The sequence below is a fragment of the Callorhinchus milii genome, unplaced genomic scaffold, assembly GCF_018977255.1.
Source record: "Callorhinchus milii isolate IMCB2004 unplaced genomic scaffold, IMCB_Cmil_1.0 Scaffold2, whole genome shotgun sequence".
Classification (NCBI taxonomy): domain Eukaryota; kingdom Metazoa; phylum Chordata; class Chondrichthyes; order Chimaeriformes; family Callorhinchidae; genus Callorhinchus; species Callorhinchus milii.
The window spans coordinates 74,170,269-74,195,618 of NW_024704743.1; the positions used below are offsets into that span (position 1 = coordinate 74,170,269).

At 40.2% G+C, this 25,350-nt stretch overlaps 1 protein-coding gene across 2 annotated transcripts in view; it reads left to right on the forward strand.

Moving 5' to 3' along the window:
• The window catches only part of nmt2 (N-myristoyltransferase 2), a 32,195-nt gene extending 27,842 nt beyond the window's left edge, over window positions 1-4,353 (forward strand). For both annotated transcript variants that reach the window (XM_042332017.1, XM_042332019.1), the window contains exon 12: window positions 231-4,353. In XM_042332017.1, the coding sequence (XP_042187951.1) occupies window positions 231-251 (21 nt within the window). In that variant the 3' untranslated portion in view covers window positions 252-4,353. The remainder of the gene's footprint in view (window positions 1-230) is intronic.
• The last annotated feature ends 20,997 nt before the right edge of the window (window positions 4,354-25,350 follow it).

Sequence of the window (25,350 nt, forward strand, 5' to 3'; positions counted from 1 at the left end):
CTTTATCTAGAAATCTAGAGGAAATTAATGCAAAAACTTAAGTGCTGCATCTAGATTATCTTATGCTGATTGATCAGTTTGTTGGCTAAATTTAAAGGTTTTTTTGCCATTTCCCAATTTGTACTGAAAGGTTTGATTTTATATGAGGCGCTTTGAGACGTCTCGACGGCGTGATAAGGCGCTATATTAAATGCAAGGATTGTTATAATAATTACTATTATTTTCCGCAGGTTGGTTTAGTGTTGCAGTAGAACTCACAACACCACTTTCATAGAAGCCAATTGCGTCTCGGGGTCCAAAATCATGCCTTCGTTTGACCAATGACCACAATCTACCAGCTCAACACGGATTGCTGTGGAAGAATGAGCTTGTAATTCCAGTTTTGTGTCGCTTTCAACAGAATGGAGGCCATCGAATTTTTTTTAGAATTTGGTTTTGTTGTGCAGTGAAAAGTGTTGCATAATTATATGGTATGTTGTTGGGAATCTAAACCATTGAGAAAAATGTTATCTTTTAACCATTAGCAACCTGCATAAAAATTCTCATAAAATGCCTGAGGCAGCGATTCGTACATAATTCTTTTTTTCATTCAATGAAGTGGATCTATATTTAGATTTTCATGAAGAATATTTGCTGCTACCTTAGGTAGTAAGGAACTGAAGATTGTTTTTCCTGGATGTTGATGGTTTGGTTTGATCTTTTATACAAATGAAGTGCAGTAATTAATCGTATGAAGGAAACAATGTTACTGATGACTGATGTATCTGCTAGGTGGTCTTGTACTGCCAGGCAGATTTATATTTATTGACCAGTGTTTTGTAAGTGTTTACTATTGGAACAGTGAAGGACCTATGGTACAAACTGACTGACTAATTTTTACCTGATTTATGTCATGTGCAAGACAGTGAAGGATTTTTTTCAATATTGCAGGGCTGTAAATGACAAAATGTACTACTTTGCCTGCAGCAGAAATAAATTGCAAAAGTGTCCCACTATTCTGTACGGCGCCCTTGATGTCAACAATGCAATCTGGCTGCTATTAGACAGTGTTTATGGCTTATTGGTAGAGGGGCTGCTGCTTTGCCCACTTTTTTTTATGTAAGGCTGAGACAAAGCTTTATTTGTCGCCGTTAGTTTTTAAAGCTTTTTTTTAAAAAAAGAAAACAAAGCCACCTGGCGTGGCCTGGTAGCACAGTGGTAAAAAGCGCTTGCTTTACAATTCAGAGATCAGGAATTCTGGTCCTGGGGCAGTTTGACGCGTCAACTGCTGGCCCTGGTTGTGGCTAATTGTCTCAGTTCTTGGCCAGGACACAATTGGAGCACTTGCATTGATGGCAATTACAGAGGTGTCTAGTGCCTGGAATACCACCTAAAGGACAACTGCATGTCGAAGCACCAAATGTGGGGACAAAGATGTAAATTTCAAAACTGAAATAATGAGAAACTAGCTTTCTTCTGCCAAATATTGTTGTATTTTCATCCTCGGCATGTGGACATCCAGGTATTTCTGTTTCTTTGGATATCTGGGTACTGAGTCCTGGTGTGTATGTTTTGATTTTGGGGTGTTTCTTGAGCACAGAACTGCACATACCTGATGATAAACAAAATCAAAGGGAGATACTTTTTGTTTGCTTTTATATTGAAGAAAACATGAAAGCTGAAAATAAATTTTGTTCTATGTTGTGTTTTGCACAAAATGTGTAAGAGGAAGGATCTGGGGCTTGCTTGTTAAAGCATGTTTAGCTATCCAGCAACTCAAAACTTTGACTGTTCAAGCAGCAGGTTGAAGTTTACTATTACTGCTATGCCTGCTTCATTGAAAAGGTCCCAAACAAGAAAGGGAGATTGCAAGCCAACATCCATTCCTAAATCTGCTCTGGAACCAAGGACCAGCACTGGATATGTGTTTTCTGGAGGAAGGATGTACTTTTGAATTTAAATGTTTTTAGGATCATCAGCATGGCAGTTTGATGTCTGAATTAATAAAATCATTACAACTTTGTTATTACTTTTGCATAGTTTAATTACCTTTGGATTATGTGCTGTGTTTGGTACTTTAATGGTGTAGCATGAATATCTAAATGTATAATAAACACCTAACCCTTTAATTTTTTTTACAGGTAATTATTTTTTCATCCCCTTCTTCTAGGTCTTTGTACTTAGACCCTGGTTGAGAGGATAGAGAATTGCTCTGCCAATGCTGATCTGTGAGCAGTGTGAGGATTACATTTCCGTTGACACTTTTTCATCTACCACTGTGGGGGCCAGTCTAGTCTCCATTCTTTGTCTCCCCTAATAAAACTGGAAATCTATGGTGGAGATGAAAAATTGTGGGCTTAAACGTGCATCCTATTCACACCTGTCTGTTAGAGCTCCAGCATGCTGCATTGCCCATAAAATAAATGCACTATTTAAAGGTAGCACAAAGTATTCACTGTATGCGAGTGTCTGCATTTGTATCACAAAGGAGTTAGATTAATTTTATTAATGATACCAGAAAATGAAACTATTGAAAATGAATACAACTATAATTGAGTAATGTAAACAGTTTAAAAAGCAACCAAAATACCTCCCCAGATTGGCTCATTTATTAAGTTTGCACCATGGAGCCAGAGGGGGTGGCAAGTGGAGAGAATTAGAATAGGATCTAATTTGTGCTTGGACTTTTTTCAGATGTTCCTGACTTTCCACCTTTACAATAGCCATTTTGCAAAACTCACAAGTTAAAACAGATTTTTTAGAAAATTCTCAAACTGAAAATTGCAATTAGTGTATCAAATCCAGTTCGGAATGTGGCAAATTAGACCCCGTGTTGTTCACAATTTTCTTGCATGAAAGATCAGGAAGGCCACACACTCCAGATACTCATCCAGTGACACTTTCCCATTTTTCTCCCTCCACCTTCCCACTGGAAAATCACAGCTGTGAAGATTGGGCTTGTGAATTCACTGCAGGTGAATAGCATGTCCACACTGCTGGGTTCACACATGGAAGAATAGTCACTTGGGCAAGACTTGAGGGTATTTGTGGAGCAATGGCTCTGTCTTCAGGAAAGAATATTGGATGGGGTTGTATGTAGTATGGACAAGTGGGAAAACAAAATAATGTTTACAGATTAGGATGATGAACCTCCGGTAACATACCTTGAAGCCTATGAAGAAATGAAACCAACTCGAGCGGCTTTACAGTAGCTTGCAAAAGATATTTTGTGAGAAAAAACACAACTTTGAGTAATAAAATGGTATAAATAATTTCAGATTGAGCCACGAAAGTATAATGTGAATCTTCATTTGAAGCAATTGTTTTGACCCTGATAATCCATTCAAAGCTGGTATTTGCTTTCTGTGAATGTTGAGTGTGAAACTTGACAGGTGTTCAACAAAACCTGGTCATTATTGAGCAGCTACTGTATAATACTTTTCATATGGGTGAATACATGAATTGTAAATTTAACAAATGTACTGTAAAAAATAAAACCATATGTTAAAACAGTGCTGGAAGAAATTATATTTGATGAAGCAGTTCCTCATATAGGGTTTTGTGTCAAATACACAACTAACTAAAGTGTAGACTAAAAGCTATAGTAGCCTAGGTTGTGGCACTCTATACTGATCATTAAACGTTTTAATTACTTGATGTATGTCACCATCAGCTGTCCTGACGTGCTGAAGCTTTCCTCTTTCAAATCTATTTACTAAAATATTTCTCTGGATTTTGGATTACACCTTTCTAATTGTTTTTAATTGTCTTCCAATATGACTTTATCCAGCTAATTTTTATGGTAAATAACTGTCTAGAAAATATACCCGCAAAAGTAATTACACTCAGACACCAGGGTAACTGGCCTCATCTGATGAGGCACGTTAAAATAAGTGACCAATTTAACAGGGACACATGCCAATTGTCCACTTTAGTTTATGATTTTCAAACTTCGCTGTTAACATACCTTTAAAAACATGCACATGTATAAGTACTGTACATTGCTGTTACCTAAAGAAAAATGTGTAGACTGAGCATGACTTGTGCACTTACAAAACCAACCACCTTCCATTTCTTTGATCAGAAATGGGCAGTGAGAGGAATCTGAGTTGAGGCCATTTAAAATAATTTGGGAGTGTGATGCTGCAGGTGCAGAACATCAGGAAAATCTGTACATAGTGTATGAACACAAAGATCATAGGAGATAGAATTACCTTGTGTTATTTGTATGAATATGATTTGGTGTAATTCCGTCTTTCGCAGTGAAATAAAATCAGTCCGATGCAATAGAGGTCTGGGTTGGGAGGGGATTATGTGAATTTCTTTGATGAGCAGCTATACATGTCTGGTTGGTATTAAATAAGATGAAGTGCACTCAGTCTTTTTTTCTACATTATTGAAACTGGTTTTAGTTTAACAATTGAATGCACATTATATAATTATAAAGCGAGTACTTTGTAGTTTCTGTATGAAACTTTTCCAGTTTAAATAAAATCAGATTAAGTGTAAAATCACATGCGGTAAGGGTTAGACCAGTCGTAGTGATATCATCTGAACGTTTTTTTCCTGATCTTTAAAGAACATGTTGACAAAGAGTTACAGTATTTCATGAATACCACCTCACTATAGGTAACACTGCACAAGAAACACGTGCTTTAATTCTGTAATCAGATGTCATTAACAGCTCTTAATATGCACCACTAACAGTTAAAGCAATTGTGTGAAAACATATCCAATTTAATTTAGAAATGAACACCAAATCAAATCTTGCTGCCCAGATATGTTTAATGTAAGTATAGAGCAATCAGTAGTTGATATTTAACAAAGAAGGAGTTTAACGGAGCAGTGCTGGCTGGTAACATTTAAGCTTAAGAATGAAGCATCAGCTGCTGCAATAGCATACACATTAGAAACCAAGTGTTCATGACAAACAGCACAGTAATACAGGACTGTCCATGAACTTTAGTCAGCATCACTTAGTTTGTTTTCCGTTTACTAGTCCCGCATGTTGGTTCTATTCAGGTACTTGCATTTTGTATAAACATATCACATCAAGACATCTCAAAGCACTTAATAGGATTTACTGTAGTGTAGTGACTGTTTTGTACGCAAACACAATACAATTTGCATAGCAGTGGTTCACAAACAGCCATGAAGTGGTGATTTAATTTTATTTGGAAGATTGTTGGACAGCAGGAGATGCTTTCCTCTTTTAAAATACTGTAGTGCATGGGATCTTTAACATCCTGAACAGGCAGGTGAGATGTCGTTTTAACATCACATGCAAGGCACTTCCAATAATTCGATACCCCCAAAGCACAGCATTAGAAATGTCAGCCTAGATTGAGCTCAAAGTACTGATTTGGGGCTCAAACCTACAAACTTCTGACTCAGAGGCAAGAGTGTTACCAACTGAGCCAGGCTGACACCAAGCTTATCTGCCAAAAAAGGAACATAGGAAAACATGAACAGGAGGAAGCCATTCAGCTCACTGAGTCTGTTCCACCAGTTTATTAGATCTTGGTAGATCCTTTAATCCCAACACTTCCTCTTTTCATCATTCATCATTCCCCTTAATATGTCAATACTCTATTGATTCCTCCGCCACAGCTTTCTGGGTCAGGAAGCCACATTTTAAGAGCCCTTTCACGTTGAGCGCTTGTCTAAAGAGTACCTTCACCCTGCCAAGGTTAGCCGAGCACACTCCGACTTCCACTGCCAGCAGGTCCTGGTCATTTTTTTTACAACCAAATCACCTGTTAACCTCCTCTGCTCTAGACAATAGAGTCTTCCCTTCAGCCCAGGCATTAATCTAGGGAACTGTTCTGGACACCCTCCAAGGCAAGTACAGTATATCCTTCCAAAACTGGGCACCCAAAATTGAACAAATAAGATCTAGTCCTGGCTTAATACAATGCAGTGAGAATTTTCAGAGGAGTAAAATGCCACATGTGAGACTAAATTATAGGTTTTGTTTTGGTCAGTCAAGTGTCTGACACATGCGGATACCCATCACTATGCTTAAAGAGTATCCAAACCAGACTGAGAGCTCCATTCATTCCACCTCTGTACATAGAAATTCCAGAGATGGAATGCGCACTCTCCCCCGGAGGGACTCCTCCTCCTTACCTAATTCCAGAAAGTATTAGGCATAGGTTGGCAAGAGCCAAGGCTTGGGGAGCCCAGAGTGTGCATTGGGGTACTGCTGGAGTCTAACCAGCTAAAACCACACAGCTTGCCATTGTCTGGAGAGTTTTCTCGCTGCTTGTCCAGCTAGGACCACCCTACCCGTTAGAGCTGTGGCTTGCAGGGTTAACAGGAGCTGAGTGGGATGGCTTCCTGCCCCAGTCACTGACTTAATAAACAGTTTAAAAATGTTCAAGTAAAACAATTTAACAAAATTTACAAAAATGCTAGTTTCTGATATTTTGTTTAAAATTAAAATTGCATAATAGAAGCCAAACTTGCCTGTTTACATACATTGTATAAAAATCATCAAAAAGAAAATTGAAATTGTACTCTAAACCCAGTTTTCTTTTAAAACATAGACTAGAGTTATTATTATTATTAATATTATTATTATTTTAGAGTTCATTTTTAAAAATGTTCTTTTGGCTTCTTAACATTTTAACACAACATATATAAATGGCCTAACATAGATTAAAACGGCCACAATTAATGATGATAATATAAGGTCCAGAGGTTTTATGACAGTATCAATGTGACAAATTTATTTTTCAGCAGTGTAAAACGATGGGCAAACCACACTGACATTTATAGGAGGATATTCCATAAGAAGGTTAAGCAGTGAAGGAATGACAATTTATTGCCAGTCCCCTGTCAGCTGTGATTTTACACTGCATAGTTATAGATCCTCTTTTTACACAGAAAACCTGCTTGGGTTCATTCAAAAGGGCAACTGAATACTACTAGTAAATGTAATTATTAATATACCATTCAAAAACTTGGCATAATAATTAGTAGATCCTGAAATGTAAAGCTGATCTTGGTTATTCTTTATTTAACCTTGCTTTGTGCTTCCAGATGAAGTTAAAATGAAGAGCTACAATTACACTTTTTAAACAAATATAATTGCTGTGGAGAATAGTACACCTACTCAAAATTCAGTTGTCCTATTTTGCATTCATGTCCCAACCCCACTATCACAGTAATGACAATGTGACAAATTTCTCAAAAACCTGAGATTTATTCTTCAGGTCATTAACTTCATATCTGCTGGTGAGACATTACTGTACACAAATTGGGTGCCCGTTAACTTGCAAAATTCAGTAACTACTCATTGCAGAACAAAATCCTGTGAAACACTTTGAGCCATTACTACCAAAGGTGCTATATCAACTGTAAGGATTATTATTATTATTTTGTGAGACACTGCTGTGCACAATTGGCTGTTGTGTTTCAATAACAACAACAAAATTACATTTGTCCTCCCGCTTTTCACATCGGGAGAACGTCCCAAGGCACTGGACAGACAGAGTTTCGCCCACAAAATACACAGTCACTCCACTTTACAGTATATTCTGTGAAGTGCTTTGAGATGTTTCGAAGACATGATAAGGCACAATATCAAATCAAGGATTACTATTATTATCTGTGGTTATTTAACTGCAACTGAACTAATACGGTTGCCACATAATCAATACATGGCAATTCTCCCCAGTCAGTGGTAATAATAAACCTAAATGAAAATACCTAAATTAAAGCTCATTGTAGTTTGAAAGCTATGGAATAATACACTTTGAATGGGAAGTTAAGATCTGCAAAGAATTTTAATTACAAGCTCACAAAAATATTTGTTATTCTGTGTTTATACTGCCGGAAGTGAAATTAATTTTTTTTGCCTTTCTTTCACAGAAAAAAAATGAGGTTGTAGGTTTGGCACGTAGATCTTTGAGAACAAAAACAAATCTGTTCTTTATCTAAATTGAACAGGGAAGAGAAATGTGTTTTGGAATATAAAACAGTCTTTTTGTACACAAAGAATTCAGAAGCCTACGAGATCCTGATCAGCGTACAGAGTCGTTCAGAAAGCAGGGACTACTTTAAACGCAAATGAGAAAATTCACATCAGTTGTCAGGTCCAGTGGATTTTCCTCAATGTCTCTGTGAGTAGATTATCCATCTGACCCTGGACTTTCCTGAAACAGTCATTAGACAATTAGGTTTGATCAGGTAGGTAAGCAATAAATAGAATAAATAATAATCCCTCCAAAAAACAAAAACAATAATAAATCGGTCATTTTCAATCCACAACTGTTTGTTGGACACTGCTGTGCTCTGCGTTTCGCCCACAAATATACAGTCAATTCACTTTACAGCATATTCTGTGAAGCGCTTTGAGACGTCTAGAAGACGTAAAAAGAGCTATATCAAATGCAAGGATTATTATATGTTATAAATATGAGAAATCAGGAGGCAATCCTCAGTCTTCAGTTCTTCCTAAAATCTAAGGTTTTAAAGCCCATACATTGTAATAAAATGCTAATTCCAGCATAAAATAGAAATATATGTTTTAAAAGTACTTTTAATACAGTCATCTGAGAAAAATTATATTCCCAGCATTAATAATCCTTGTGTTTGCTGCAGCACCTATACCATTAAAACATCTCAAATGTCTAACAAGGTATTACTTACAGACTGGAGCAGTGACTATATTTTGTAGGCAAACACATAGGCAATTTGTACACAGTAAAATCCTCAAAACAGTCAAGAAGTGAATAACCAATAAATCTGGAGGATTATTAATCAGGTAATTGGCGGAAAAAACTCCTTTCTCTTTTGAATAGTGAAATGGAACTTTTCATGGTCACCGGAACAATATTGCCTTCAACTCCTGGTGCCTTAATTTTAACTAATAATCTTTTGAGACTGAACTATTAAGGGCTTTGCGAAAAGTCTTAAAGGATTGTCTGCCATGTTTCACCTACAAAATACAGTCAATCCACTTTACAATATATACTGTGAAGTGGTTTGAGACGTCTCAATTATGTGATAAGGCACTATATCAAATGCAAGGATTATTATTATTTGTCAAGATCTGATAACTGCAGGAACAGCTTTGATGGGCTGAATGGTCTCCTACTGTTCCTGTTTTCCTATGTTCCTACCAATTGCTTTCTGAAAATCAAATCCCCTTTATCTAAGGCTATCGCTAGTTCTGTCAGAGTTGTAAAGCTCTATCTACGAGATTTGAGATCACAGAGGTAGGGAGTGCTAGAGCGTGAAAGGATTTGTACGTGAGAATGAGGATCTTAAATTCAATCCACTGGGAGTCTCTGGGACCTGGCAAGGCTGGGGTCCATGCTCAGGCAAAGCTTGGTATGGTTTAGGATACAAGCATTTTTGGGAAGGACTGGAACTTGGGGAGTCCAGTAAAGAGGTTATTTGAGTTGCATCTATAGGTAATAGAAGCATATATGAGTCTCGCCCACATTATAATAATCCTTGCATTTGGTATTGCCCCTTTCACATCGGAACGACATCCCAAAGCACTTCACAGGATTTACTGTGACAATACAGCATGCAAATATGCTAATCTGAAAGACGGCACCTCCAATAACCACTCACAGCACTTCAGTGGAGTGTCATCTTAGGCTATGCAAGTTTAAGTCCTATAGTGGGATTGAACCTACAGCCTTCTAAGAGGCAAGAGTTTCCCAACTGAGCCAGGCTGACATTTACACAAGATCAATGGTGTCTCAAAATCGTCTGACCCAAGTTGCCAGTTCTCTAGCAATGACCACTCACAGGCTATTTTTAAAATACAGACATTAAGCAAAATAATATATTTCAGAGACTCTTGCCTTGATTGTAAAGTACACCACTTGTATTAAAAGATGTATTATTAACCAGCTTTCATAAAATTACAATATATCACCAACCTATTTATTTTTCTTACAATTTTTTGTTTTTCAAATTTTATTTGAATTTGGAGGAACTTTATTGATAGTCTATGAGAGGCAGCAACTATGCTTCAGATTCTTTGCTTTTTGTACTGCTTTGTAGTGCAAATTTCACAAAATTTGTGCTTCTGACTCACAGACAGCACAGCAGCTGATGATGAGGATGATTCAACTTGTTGCATTTCAATGGTGTATTGGCTCCCTTGGTTAACTCCCCCAGCACTCTCTTCTCATTTACTCTGTCCACAGAACATTTAAAGGAGGCACTCGTGGGATAATCGCTCTAATGGTCTGAAGGAAAGTCTCTACATTAAGGGCAGCACTGGCTCACTTAGGCGGGGAACCTGACAAGAAGGCACTGCTTGACTCACCCTGAGCTGAATAATAATAATTATCTAATGATATAGCGCCTTATCATGTCTTTGAGACGTCTCAAAGCGCTTCACAGAATATACTGTAAAGTGAATTGACTGTGTATTTTGTGGGTGAAACGCGGAAGACAATTGCGTACAGCAGTGTCTCACAAAAATTCGTGGATTGAGTGACCAATTTATTATTTTCTTTTTTTGAAGGAATTATTACCCCAGGAATAGCAATCCACCAACTGACTAACAACCGGGTTCTTACTTACTGTGAGTAAACAGAGGCATGTGGAGTAAGAAAACTTGCCCAACGTTTTGTCCGGTTGGGTTTCGAATGCAGGTCTCTCGCTTGCAAGGCGAGCATTCTAACCACTGACCTACAGGACTCCAACAACAACAACAACAACAAGATTACATTTGTATAACACCTTTCATGTCGGGATCAATCAGATGCTGAGTCATAAGATCAGGTTTCACTGACAAATATACCAGCCCTAAACACAATTCATCTTTCTCTAAACCTCGTGTTATTTCATTAATTCCAATAGCCAACTGTTTTCTAAACTCTTTGAAAGTCCATCCTTGCTGTGGCCATTGTCCAGATTCAGTAGTCCCTGGCTTCTCTTGGCTTTCCTTTAGTTTTTCAATGTTCTCTTATTTATTTGGATGATTGGTGCCTTTGAAGATCTTGGTTTTCTGGGTCTGTGTGTAGGTTTGATTTTACCCAAACCAATCTGTTGAAACTTATTCCTCGAAACCTCCAAGACGAATGCCATGCTCCCTTCATTTATATTTTATTGGTGAACGAGGTTAGGTCTGCTCCCCCCAGAATTAGACTGAATACCATCCACTTTGGGAACGAGGTTTATTTTCACAGATAAACCCCAATACCGCTCAAACCCTTCTTGGCCCCAAATTGCCAAAGGAGAATGCAAACCTAAAACCTGTCTTCAAGATCACCCGAGCAGGTCAGATGACCGGATGGACTCTCTGACAGGGCAAGCCCAGCCTGAACCTAGTGACCAAGTGCTCAAGTGAGCTCTGAGTTCCAGTATCTCCACTTCCTCTTGTAAGGGCAAAATACCGCGATCCCTTCATTTTGTACTGTAAAGATTGTTGAAAGGGGTCCTGCCAGACGGGGTCTTACTTTACACACTCCTCCTTTCGTGACTTGTGCTGGGTTTGTACTGGGAAAGTAAATACTACAATGTAAATAAACACTCAATAATCTGTCAAATAAAGTATAATAAGACACAGAACAGAGCTAATTATAGCAATATTTTGAGCAAATAAATTGTGCTACTTATTACCCAAATAGGCTGTGCAATTTCATAAACCTTAAAATTTAAGTTTAAAAAAATGTATAACTTACCAAATACTCTACTGTATTACACATTGGGAAAAAAACATGTTCAAACATTTCAGACATTTAAATGATCTGACAGATACACTGGGCACAGGATGTAATATCATCCGCAGAATGCACTGCAGGTAAAATAAAACTCATTCAAAAACAGATCCTTGATGGCCATTAGGAAATATTGCCCTTTATTAAACAGCCACAAAGAGCAGAAACATCTCAGTTTTGATCCCTGCTGTATGTCCACTTTGCTGATCGCAGCAGGCTCACAATAATTGGGCTTAGTTCCCCTGACTACAAATGGTATAAAACAGCAAGAGTTCCTATTTGTTGTGCTGTGGCTCTCCTCTCTTGGCTGGAAAACACATGTACATCAGATGAAGATAAAAGCAGTCTCAGTTGTGACACTCTGTAGTTGCAATAGGCCATCTGCTTCACACGTGAGGAATGGTCACTCCAGTAAGCAACACTCAGGAAACTCAGAATGCATTTGGGATTTAAGGAGGGAAGGCAGAACATACTGGAGAAGAAAAAAGCAAAACAGTAGTTTTCAGAAGTTTAGCAAAATGGAAACTATAAAGTGCCTTTCAACTCTCCGACCTGTTTTTCATATATGAAAACACACTAAGTGTTCTTTGTGGATCGAATGAGAAAATATTTATTTGTATGGCAGAGATCTGTTGATACCTCACTCATTTGTTTTTCCCAACCACACTGCAAATCTCAGCAGTAAAAATTAGGTTCGACCCCCAATTATCCTTCCTCCCCCACATCCGGTCCCTCACCAGCACCACTTTCTTCCACCTCCAACGCATCACCCGTCTCCACCAATACCTCTTTTCAAAAGCCGCTGAAACCCTGGTCCATGCCTTTGTCACCTCTCGGCTGGACTATTCAAATGCCCTCCTCACCGGTCTCCCCTCCACTACCATCCATAAAATCCAGATTATACAAAACTCTGCCGCCCGCATTCTCACCCGCACCAAACTCCACTCCCCGATTACCCCAGTCCTTGCCAGACTGCACTGGCTGATGCCCCAGAGAGGATCGACTTCAAGATCTTCACCTTGTCTTCAAATCCCTCCACTCCTCTGCACCCCCCTTCGGCCACTATGCCCCGACACTCTGGAACTCCCTTCCTCACTCCCTTCGCCTCGCTCCCTCTCTTCCTATTTGCAGTTCTCTGCTGAAGACCTTTCTTTTCTTCCGCACCTTTGGTCATCTTCCTCCCCCTCCCCCTGGCTCGGCCCCGGGATCCGTTACTGTGAAGCGCTCTGAGACGCCGTCCGGCGTGGAGGGCGCTATATAAATCCAAGTTGTTGATGTTGTTGAAACACCTTCTACCTGCTTGCTCTACCTGCATGCTCTGCATATTTTTCATAAGCAGGTTTCTTTTCTGATTTGTGCAGAATTGTATTATGGAGCAACCTTTGAACATTACAACCTCAGATACAGTAAATGTATCACTTCAATGAAGAAGCAGCATCAGTCCAGGCAGCGTATTGCTATCTCACACACGATTGATCGACTAAGCCTCAGGACTCACTCACTCTCTGTAAAGCACCATCTCCATCTAGTGGATACTACGTACATTTTATTACAACTACCAATGTGATGGAGTGTGTCTTCACACACTTTGTATACTGTGTTCTTAATCTTTAATTTTACAATCATTTGAAAACAAAAACATTTCCTGGAATGCTCAAAGTTTTAAAATTTGGTTGTTAATTGAACCAGTTAACTAAATACGTTAGAACCTTACAAGGAGTTATTAAACACGGTAAAAAGAATCATCTCCAAGACCCTCCGCAATTTCCAATGCCCAGGCTTGGACCCTGATACAGACACTTTCTCTCTCACCCCCAGACCTGCCGTACATACACACACACAAGTATACTCTCTCTGCTTCGCTCAGACACAACGCATTCACTGAGCCCCAGTCATGCACCCCTTCTCTCTCTCCCCCTTGCCTCTCCCTCACTCTCCCTGTCTCTCTCATTCAGTCACTCTCTCTCTCTCTCTCCATCTCTTTGTGTGTCTCACACTCTCTGTTTCTCTCTCAGATACACTTTTTGTCCCGGCCATTCTGTTGCTTCATGTCCCGCACTCACTCCATCCCACCATTGGCACGCGAACTTTCAGTCATTCTATCCCTGTTCTCTGGAACTCCATCCCAGAGTCTGTCTGACTCACCCGTACTCTTCCTCCTCCCCATATTCAAAACCTAGCTAAAGACAGAAAAGAGAAGGGAGTTTCTCGCAGTGTCCTGGCCAACAATTTCCCTAATAAAATTGGTCATTCACTTCATGGCTGTCTGCTTTTCGTGCGACATTGCTGAATGTAAATTGGTTACTATATTTGTTTACAAAATACAATCACTACACTTTACAGTGTATCTTGTGAAGTGCTCTAAGACGTCACCCGATGTGAAAGGCACTATATCAAATGTAATGATTATTCCTATTATAAAAACAATTTGGTTGCTTTGCATATTAATGCATCAAGCACTCTGTCATACGGGGAATGGTTTCTGTTGGCTGACGAGCTTTTTTAAAGCCAAATCAGAGTAAGCTTTAATTACAGCCTCGGTTGGAATTTTTTTTGCAAATGTCTGTTGGTAGTGTTCAACAGTTTATTGGTAATGCTAATATCTACAATTGATATAGTGCCTTTCATGTCAAGAGGACATCTCAAAGCGCTTCACAGGATTTACTGTAAAGTGTAATTATTGTGTATTGACTAGGCAATTGAGGTAACCAATTTGTATACAGCAAATACTTCATGATTGCTGTATGTAATGTCCTACAGCAATCCTGAAGTCAATTACCATTTTATCCTGGGGATTGTTGCCCAGGAGAAACATCCTTTTGTTTTTGAACACTGGTTAAACCTCAGCTAGAGTACTGTGTTCAGTTCTAGACACCACACTTCAGGAAGGATGTCAAGGTTTGAGAAAGTGCAAAGGAGATTTACCAGGATGGTACCAGAAATGAGAGACTTCAGTTATCAGGAGAGGCTAGAGAAGTTAGGAAGGTTAAGAGGAGACTTAATAGAAGTTTTCAAAATTATTAGGGGAATCGATAGAGTGAACAAGGAGAAATTATTTCCACTGGCGGGTGGGTTGGTAACCTGAGGACACTGATTTAAAATAGCTGTTAAACGAAACAGAGGAGAGGTGAGGAGATATTTTTTACACAAGTTGTTTGGATCTGGAATACATTGCCTGAAGGGTGGTGGAAGTCGATTCGATAAAAACTTTTAAGAGAGAAGTAGATAATTATTTGGGGAGGACAAGCTTGCAGGGTTATGAGGAAAGAGCAGGGGAGTGGGATTGATTTGGATTGCTCTTTTCAAAGAGCGGGGAGTGGGATTGATTTGGATAGCTCTTTTCAAAGAGCGGGGCAGTGGGATTAATTTGGATAGCTCCTTTCAAAGAGCGGGGGAGTGGGATTAATTTGGATAGCTCTTTTCAAAGAAGCGGCACAGATACGATGTGCAGAATGGCCTCCTTCTGTGCTGGATAATTCTATGATTCTATAAATAGTCTCACAGAATCTTTAGTGTCCACCTGAACCAGCAACCAGGATCTTAGTTTAACGTCTCGTCAGAAGGATGGCATCTCCCAACAATACAACACTACCCCACCACTGTATTGAATTGTCAGTCTAAAGTTATCTAAAGCAATTTGCGTGCATAGAACAAAGGGCCCCCAAACGTGATCTATTTTAGGGCCCCCAGATCCTTTATCCTGGCCCTGAAGATCGTATTTAAGAATTGGCCAAATTCTGGATACCCTGATATGATAAAAAAAATCTAAAAATAAAATCAATTAAAAAAACTTACATTTGATATATCTCTTTGCAGAGCAGGGATTTGTCTCTGCCATCAGGTGGATGATGTGCTATTGGAGTGGACAGTTCCAGGAGCTCTCATACCACAGACAAAATGAACTGAACAGCCTCACTCTGCTGTTCTCCCAATGGGTCGACTTCGCTCTAGCACATCCCGGGAGGGGGATACCTTAGACAAGTTTCCTTACTCCACATGCCTGTTTACCTAGCTGTAAGTAGGAACCCGGTTGTTAGTTGATTGTCGGATCACTTTCCGGAGGTAATAATCAATTCAAAAATGAATAAATAATAATAATTTGGTCATTCAATCCATGACTGTTTGTGGGACACTGCTGTGCGCAATTGGCTGCCGCGTTTCATCCACAAAATATACACTTAATTCACTTTACAGTCTATTCTGTGAAGCGCGTTGAGATGAGTAGAAGACGAGATAAGGTGCTATATCAAATGCAAGGATTATTATTATTATATCAAATGCAAGGAATATTATTATTTATTCTTCCATGTGCAAACCTTGGCACTTAGATATACATGGTGTCATGGCCAAACTTGACCTCCCCTCACCCAGCTGCCAAAGACACGCACAGATGACTATCAGATCCAATTGAGCATAGCTATCATCTTTGCTTTTTGTTTTTTAATTTCTAATTGTACCTTGTGCCACAAGAGGGCTCACTTCCCCCATTGAAAGTCTTATTGCATCAAGTCTTGTTATCATGGCTCATTTGAGGCTGACGAATAGAACATGAGCCCCGCAAGCAGACATTCAAAATGAAACAAAAAATTATGCAAAGATGTCATTTTATACATTAGCCCTTATTCTTGATCCTCCTATCAGATTGATTTATAAAAATTGTAACCTCCCAATCCTGATTGATTATACATGTTCCATTTTCGTAGCATTAGTACAACATTTAACAACGTTGTTAAAAGTCACACTTTTTTAAGGCACCCAGTGTCACATGCAAAAAATCAGTCCCCATGCTTAAAACCAGACTCAGATTTCCACATGTGTATGTAACCTACACATGGACATTTCCCTTTGCCTGGAGAGCATTGTGTGGAGGTTGACAAGAGTGAAAGCTTGGGCACCCCAACAACAACAACACCTTGCATTTCCCAGAGAGCTTGACAGTGGTGGAGCACAATCCCGAGCTGGTGGGAGGTGACTGTAGACACGGTCGAAGAGGAAGATCTTCAAGCGCGATCTGAAGAAGGGATAGGAAGGGGCAAGGCAGAGGGATAGAGGAAGAGTGTTTCAGAGTTTTGGTGCTTAACGTCTGAAAGCGAGGCCATTGATGGTGGAACCCATCATATACAGAATATTCATATTCATAGTATACAGATAATACATTGGGTTACTACTGGAGTTTAATCAGCTAAAACTCCAAAATACAAGGATGTTATGTTATATTTGGTTCTTTTTGCTGTTGTATTTTTGTCATTTTGTCCTGTTTTGTTGAAACACTAGAGGAGTCAGAGAATCACTCAGGAATGAGGCTGGTGTCCTGATTTAGATGTTGACAACAATTCAGTTTACCTGAATATCTCTGTCACAAATGATTCATTGTGACCTGGATTTTCCTGCAAATTCCCTTTGCGCTGCCCAATAAAAAGAAGCATAGTGTGAGACAACTCAGTGTGCCTTAGGGCTGCTCACCATGGGCCCTATTAGCGGAGAGACAGATAATGCTCAAAGATTCTATTCATATTTCTGTTCCCAATCATAAATCCAATTATTCTCAAGAGCTTTTTGTCTTCATAGAAGTGAATATAGTGACAAAGTTCTCAAGTCTAACCAAGGGGTTTCTGGAAACATTTCTGTCGCAAAAAAAGTTTTATTTGATTACTTTCCTTGGAGGTTGAGTGAAGCCTTGGAGCTGAGCTGTTCACCTGCTTGGCAATAGAATGTTATAATTGAGTTAACCCTCTGTAGCAACAACTTGCATGTATATAGCTCCCTTCACGCCGGACGCCGTCTCAGTGTAGTCCAGTTGCTGAGCCAGCTGGGTCCGTAGGACTCCAGGGTATTGCTAAGGATACACCAGTCAGCCTGACACATCAGCACGACTTGTAGGGGAAGGGATTCTTCCCACTCATCTACTGTTAATCCAGCAAACCAAAGCCTAACCTAGGATGGTCTTGGACAAACAGCGGGAAACTTCTCAGACAGTGCTCTTGATGGCAAGCTATGTGATTTTAGCCGGTTAGACTCCAGCAGTACGCCAAAGCACACTCCGGGGTTTCCAAGCCTTGGCTCCTGCCAATCTGTGCCTAATACTCTCCAGAATTAGGTAAGCAGGGTGAGTCTCGCCAGGGAGAGAGTGCGTATTCCATTCTAAACACAGGGACCATGGCCACGTGTAGATGACTGCACATGTGGAACTCAGTCTGATTTGGATGTTCTTAAGCATGTGTCAGACACCCGGCTGACCAAAAATAAATGTTGGTTATGCTGCATTTGGGATATATGGTGTCGGGTTAGATACCCTGTGAAGCCTCTCAGTATTCTTGTTTTGAGGCAAGTTGTTGGTACTTTGGCAATGGCACAGAATAAAAACTTTTATTTGTAGACCAGTCCTAAACATGTAGATATCTACATATATAGTTAAATACTTTAAGAGGTAATTACGCAAATCCTGGAAATTGAGGAATATAAAACGTCTTGGGGAAAAGGCAGTGGAAGAGACTAAACACATCGCTTTTACAGAGTATTGGAGACACAGTGACTGACTGGACTCCTCTGTGCTGAAATGTTCTATGATTCTAGTTTTTTTCCAAGCCAATTTGTTTATGAACTCTGCAATTGTCATCAAAATATGATCAAGGTGCTATATATCATAATAACCATTATGTAAAACATTTCTTCCAATCTCCACATTACACCAATGGAATAATCGTGTGTGTACAACAATAATAATAATGATAATAATAATAATAATGCTTGCATTTAATGTAGTGCCTTATCATGTCATTGAGACGCCTCAAAACACTTGCAGGATGTACTTGAATATACCAGCCAATTTGCAGATAACAATATCTCATAAACAGCCATGAAGTCTGTAATACATTTTTATTTGGTAGATTTGGCCAGGATACCAAGAAAAACTCCCTTCTCTTTTGATATACAGTAATGCATAGGATCTTTGTCGACCTGAACAGATAAATGGGACCTCTGACAAAGCAGCGCTTTTATATCTTCTGATTGCATATTCACCGGCTCGTGGAAGTAATCTGATGCTATTAGATCATCTTGTCCTTACTTTCAAATCCCTCTATGGTTTCGCCTACTCTAGCTTTGTGACCTCTTGCAAACCTACTGCCCTGGCTGCTCCCTCCACTCACCAAACACCAACCTGCTTCATGTCTCCCACCCAGTCCATCCTATCTTTGGTGGGGAGCTTTCAGCCTTTCTGTCCCCTGCTCTCTGCAACTGCATCCCTTCTGCCTTGCCCTTCACACCCTCAAAGCCTGTCTTAAGACCTATCTTTTCGACTACTCTTTTCATCAAGCTTTATTCCCCCTCCTCCCAGCTCCCTCCCCCTCCTAGCTCAGGCTCCGAGACAACTGTATGAAGCTCTTTGAGATGTTTCCACCTCAAAAGATGCTATGTAAGTGTGAATTGTTGATGCAAGTTCTGAAATAATTTGGGGGCTCTGAGCATCCAAGAAAATGAATGACAGAGCTCTTGCCTGGGCTTAAGTAGTGCATGGTTTTCAGTTGTTCTTAGCTATTCACCAAGGAAACCATTCTATGATTTTACACTAGGATCATTGGAAAACATGTGCTCACATCTACTTGCTGCTTTGGATAGACAGAATCGTGCGATGATAGCTGGTTAAAGTTTAATAAGTATCCTGACAAGAGAGACTGAAATGAATATCTAACGTGCTGTAATGTGCTTTTTGGCATGCTGCCAAACACTAGCTTCAATAACTTAGTTTCTGTTTACTGTTTGCCAAGTTGTATTAATTATAAGATCTGTATTCAGAATTATTTCTTTAATGCAAGAGCAGCGTAAAAAGAGTACAACATAGTTGTGGTTATCATAGGATCACAGAATTTGCAGCATAGGAATACTACTGTAATAATAGTAATATAATAAAAATAATCCTTGCCTTTGATTAGTGCCTTATCACGTCATTGAGACATCTCAAAGCGCTTCACAGAATATATTGTAAAGTGAATTGACTGTATTTTGTGGGTGAAACACGATAGCCAATTGCGCACAGCAGTGTCTCTCAAACAGTCGTGGATTGAGTGACCAAATTATTTTTATTTATTTTGAAGAAATTATTACCCCTGGAAAAGTGATCCCCCAATCGACTAACAACCACGTTCCTACTTACTGCTAAATAAACAGAGGCGTGTCAAGTAAGGAAACTTGTCTAAGGTTTCACCCTGCCCGGGAAACAAACCTGGGTCCTTTTGCTTGCGAGGTGAGTGTGCTAACCGCTACACAATAATAACCTTTAATTTTTGATATAACGCCTTTCACATCAGTAGGACATCTCAAAGCTCTTCACAGAAGTAAATTAACTGTGTATTTGTAGATGAACATGAAAGCCAGTTGTGCCTAACAATGTCCTACAAACAGCCATGAAGTCAATGACCAATCTTATCGAGGGGGATTGTTGGCCAGAACATCGGGAGAATCCCTTTGTCTTCTTGAATAATATCATGGGGTCTTTCATGTCACCTGAGCAAGCATAAGGGACCATGGTTTAACATTTTATCTTAGCCTCCTTCAAGTCCCGCCTCAAAACTCTCCTCTTCAACCATATCATCTGTCACCCCCCCTTCCCGTCCTCTCCCTTCTCCCTCCCTGACCCCAGCTTGGGTCTGAAATGCTGTACTTTGTCCAGCGCCTTGGGACGTCCTCCCGCCATGAAAGGCGTTATACAAATGTAATATTGTTGTTGTTGAACAATGGCATCTCCAACAATGCATTCAGCCTCAGCGTCTGAATTCTAGTGTCAATTTAGATTTTGTGAATTCAAAATCCCAATGTGGAGCTTGAGCAAACAACCTTTTGACTCAGAAGCGAGAGTGCTATCAACTGAGCCAGAATGATAGGAAGGTATCATTGAGCCTAACTTGGTGGTAGGAAACCTACTGGAGCTAACTGCTGTACTCTGGTTCCAATTCCCTTTCCTATAACCTTTTATTTATTTCCTCTTCAAATATTTATCAAATTGCTTTTTAAACATTGCTAACCTCCATAGCAAGACATCCTTTCGTGAAAGTAAAAGCAGCTACTGTTGATTTTATGCGGTAAGATGAATATCTTTGTTATTATTTTCACTCCAGTTTTATCAACCTCTATCTTTGTAATATTGCAAATCAGATATCAAAGTATGCTCAGGACATATGCATTGCTTATAACTATCAATTGAACCTACAATGTGATGGAGGTCTTGAGACCACTCTCTGGTGCATGTTATTTCACTGTTTCCATTTATCTGATAATAATAATAATAATAATAATAATAATAATAATAATAATAATCCTTGCATTTGATATAGCGCTTTTCACGTCGGGAGGACGTCCCAAAGCGCTTCACAGAATACACTGTAAAGTGTAGTGACTGTATATTTATGGGCGAACGCGGCAGCCAATTGCGCATAGCAATGTCCCACAAACAGTTGTGGGTTGAAAATGACCAATTTATTATTGTTGTTTGTTTTGGAGGGATTATTGTCAGGCGGTGGAGTAAGGAAACTTCCCCGAGGTTTTTATTTAGAAAGGTGGGTTTTGGAAGACACAAGGTATCAGTGAACTGCATCTTGTAATAATAGTGGCATTTAATATTTTTTAGGCATCTGAGTTCAAATCACATAATGAATACACATACTAAGTAGCAAAAAGAAATTGTGAAATCATTGCCTCATGTTTGTAAGCACAAGAGAAAGTATGAGAGGAGTAAAGGATATCAAACTCACTCTTTACCACTCCTTCGAAGCTCAGTAAGGTTATCCAATGTGTAGATGTATCATACAGACCACAGAAGTCTTGGGTTTGATTCTCAGTCCGTGCTGACCTTAGATGATCTAAGGAGTGTCACAATTGGCCCCAGTCTCACTGGTTTAGCAGAGAATTTGACTCTCCATTTATTCTGTCAATTTTCCAGTGCGTGCTTTGTCATCCTTATTGTAAACATGTGTATAATAAGTCTGCTCGTTCCCACTCCAGAATTCCATGACCCCATATTTATAATCTGAGGATTAGTTTGTATTTGAGAAGATCACCTGTAACGTTAGGTTTAAGACATGCTCTTCCTCTAGTGAAGGCAACTTGTACATAATTTGTGGACAGACTGGGGGTTGGAGTGGGGGGGAGGTTCCAATCCCATCAATTACAGGTCTAACAAACTGATACATTGATCTACATTTAAATCCATCTGTTTAACACAACAACAACAAGATTCCATTTATTGAGAGCCTTTCACGTCGGGAGGACGTCCCAAGGCGCTGTACAGTTGGGTCAGGACCCGAGCAGGGGGGAAATGGTCAGGGTGAGGGGAGGGAAGGGAGGGAGCGAGGAGGGGGTAGAGAGTCGAGAGGGGAGCTGAAGGCACGGTCAAAGAGAAAGGTCTTGAGACCGGCCTTGAAGGAAGAAAGGGAGGAGGTGAGGCGAAGGCACTGGGGGATAGAGTTCCAGAGCCTCGGGGCTGAGAGGCTGAAGGCCCGGTCACCGATGGTAGGGCGGTTGGGGCGGGGGATGTGGAGCAGACCGGGGACAGAAGAACGGAGGGTACGGGCAGGTAGGTAGGGGGATAGTAGGTCGGAGAGGTAGGAGGGAGCAAGGCCGTGAATGGCCTTGTAGGTGAGGATGAGGATCTTGAATTCGAATTTAAATCATCTGCTTAATCAGTTTGGGACCATTTGGATGTTGTTTGTATGTACATACTTGTACTAGTTATATGATCACATTGAGAAATCAATATGCAGTTTATTGCCAAAAAATGCTAGGGTCAATCTTTTATTCTGAGGACATTATAATCTTCAATAATTATGTTTAATTTCGCATATATGAATTTTAATCTGTAATTTCTTCACTGCTGGATGCCATGGAATATTTATTATTTAGTGATTCACAGGCACTAAGTACTGCCTTCAGATTCCTCTGACATGGTGCAGTTAGTTGGTGCATACTTGCTTAAGATTCTAATGCATTTTACACAATTGATGTTTAGGTGAATTTCTACAGTGACTTCTGATCGCTATTGAACTGCCCAGCAACAGTTCATTTCTCATCACTGTGATCTGGAGTAATGCTGGACTAATGGAAGAATAATTTCCTTCTTTTGCACGTGCTTTGATAGCATCAAGTAGAAACTTAAGTCACCTTGGAATTGAGACACTTGACCTTTCTCAATAACTCCAGTGTTGCTGCTGGTATTAACAGATGGCAGGAAAGGGGCTATTCATAAGAAACTGTTGTTTTAGGATGTCAGAATGTGACATTAATGAAGGAATGTATTTTATAAAAAAACACTAGGCTTCTTGCATCACTGGGATGAGGAAAATGTCATCAATGGAAGGCAATTTGCAAGGGTTGAATAGTGGAGATGTGGGGATGGATGTTTTGCTCACAATTGAGATGCCATTGTTCAACAACAACAACAAACTTACATTTATAGAGTGCCTTTCACATTGGGAGGATGTCCCAAAGTGCTGAAGAGTCAGGTGTCGGGGCCCGAGCATGGGGGAGGGGTGGTGAGGGAAGGCGGAGAGGTGGGAGGGAGACCAAAGGCACGGTCAAAGAGAAGGGTCTTGAGACTGGCCTTGAAGGAGGCAAGGGAGGAAGCGAGGCGAAGGGACCATGGGATGGAGTTCCAGAGTGTGGGGGCAGAGAGGCTGAAAGCCCGGCCACCGATGGTAGGGCAGGTCGGGCGGGAGACATGGAGCAGACCGGAGCCCGATGAACGGAGGGAGCGGGCAGGTTGGTAGGGAGTCAGCAGGTCAGAAAGGTACTGGGGGGCAAGGTCCTGGATGGCCTTAAAGGTGAGGACGAGGATCTTGAATTCGATCCTCTGGGGGATGGAGAGCCAGTGGAGTCAGGCGAGGGTGGGAGTGATGGGGTCGCGGAGCCTGGTGCGTGAGAGTACATGAGCTGCAGAGTTTTGGATGATCTGCAGCTTGTGAAAGGAACAGTTGGGAAGGCCGATGAGGAGGGAGTTCCCGTAATCGAGCCTTGAGGTGACGAATGCGTGGGTGAGGGTTTTGGCAGCCTGAGGGGTGAGGCAGTGGCGGAGGTGGTGGTAAGCAGAAGCATTACAATACCAAAGGGCACTAAGTTTTGCACACAACAATGTCACACAAACAGCTATGAAGTAAATATCTAATTTTATTTGACCAATTGTTGGCGAGGACACTTCCTTTTCTTTTCAAATTGTGCTATGGGATCTTTATATATAATAATAACACTTGCATTTGATATAGTGTCTTATCATGTCGTTGAGATGTCTCAAAGCCCTTCGCAAAATGTACTGTGAAGTAAATTGACTATATATTTTGTGGGCGAAACACAGCAGCCAATTCCTCACAAGTGTTCCACAAATAGTCGTGGATTGAGTGACCAAATTATTTATTTATTTTTTAAGGGATTATTCCCCCCGGAAAGCGATTCGACAATCGACTAACAACCGGGTTCCGACCTCCTGCGAGCTAAACAGAGGCGTGTGGAGTAAGGAAACTTGCATTAGGTTTTGCCCTGCCCAGGAATCGAGGCTTGCATCAAACATCATCCCGTCAGTCTTAGTACAATTTACATGGTTACAAATGTTATGCTAGACTGGCTGTAATAGTTAGACTTTTGCATTATAAAAAGCTTACTCCTTATTACCTGGTCTTAGTCTTAGTGAATGCACCATCATAGTTTTTTGGACTGAAAAGTTTAACAGTATCTTCTTATCATTTACCTGTGACTTTCTCTCATCGTTTCTATAAAAGCTGCAGATTGGCTTGAACTTGGAAGTACAGCCTGATGTGTGCCTGTTACATAGATTTTGGCATTATTCCTCCCACATGAGACTCTTTTACACGGTTGGCCCTGCTTTCATTATGTAACATTTGGTTTGAATTGTACCATTTCACAACATAAATTTCCATCCACAATCATTTTCATAAGCACAGATTGCAAATGTTTGTTTCAAGCACGTGGTTACAATATTTGTACCAATGGCAATTACACTTTGAACATTTCAGCATTGAGTAACACATGGATGAGTTAACCATTAACTGCATTTACTGCATCAATGGAATTTATACTGTTGTGAAGGCTCATTCTATAACAATGCATATGTCTATATGTCTATATCGACACAATTTAAATTTCATTTAAAATGAGCCTCAGCTATCCGAACGCTATCCTCCTTGGGGGTGGGGGGACTGGTGAGTGAGCTGAACTCGTTCCAAGGTCACTTGTTTGGCAATAGAATGACGTGTTTGATCTGCAGTATTCTGGGCACTGCTGACGCCAGCACAGCCAGCCTGGCTCATTGGCACGACTTGGAAGGGCAGACCAGTCAGTAGGGACAGAGATTCTTCCCATTCAGCTCCAGCATAACCACCAGTAAGTGGTAAGTGGAACTTTCTATTCAGATTGTTGCCATTTTGATATTCCTTTGAATGTATTTATTATTCCCTTGAGGTAAAACAAATATTAAATATTATCATAAATCCTCGCCTATAGAGGCCTGTGTAACCTATTTTTTGCAGAATATTTGTTCTCCAGGGATGATCTGCTAAGGAGGGGACAAATTTGCATTCTCCCCGGCCGAGGAATTGTTTTTTTAACCGATCATGCTCGAGGTTGGGTACAGTTAAGGCTGAAGTAATTGGGATTCCTCAACGGTAGTCGAATGGCCTTC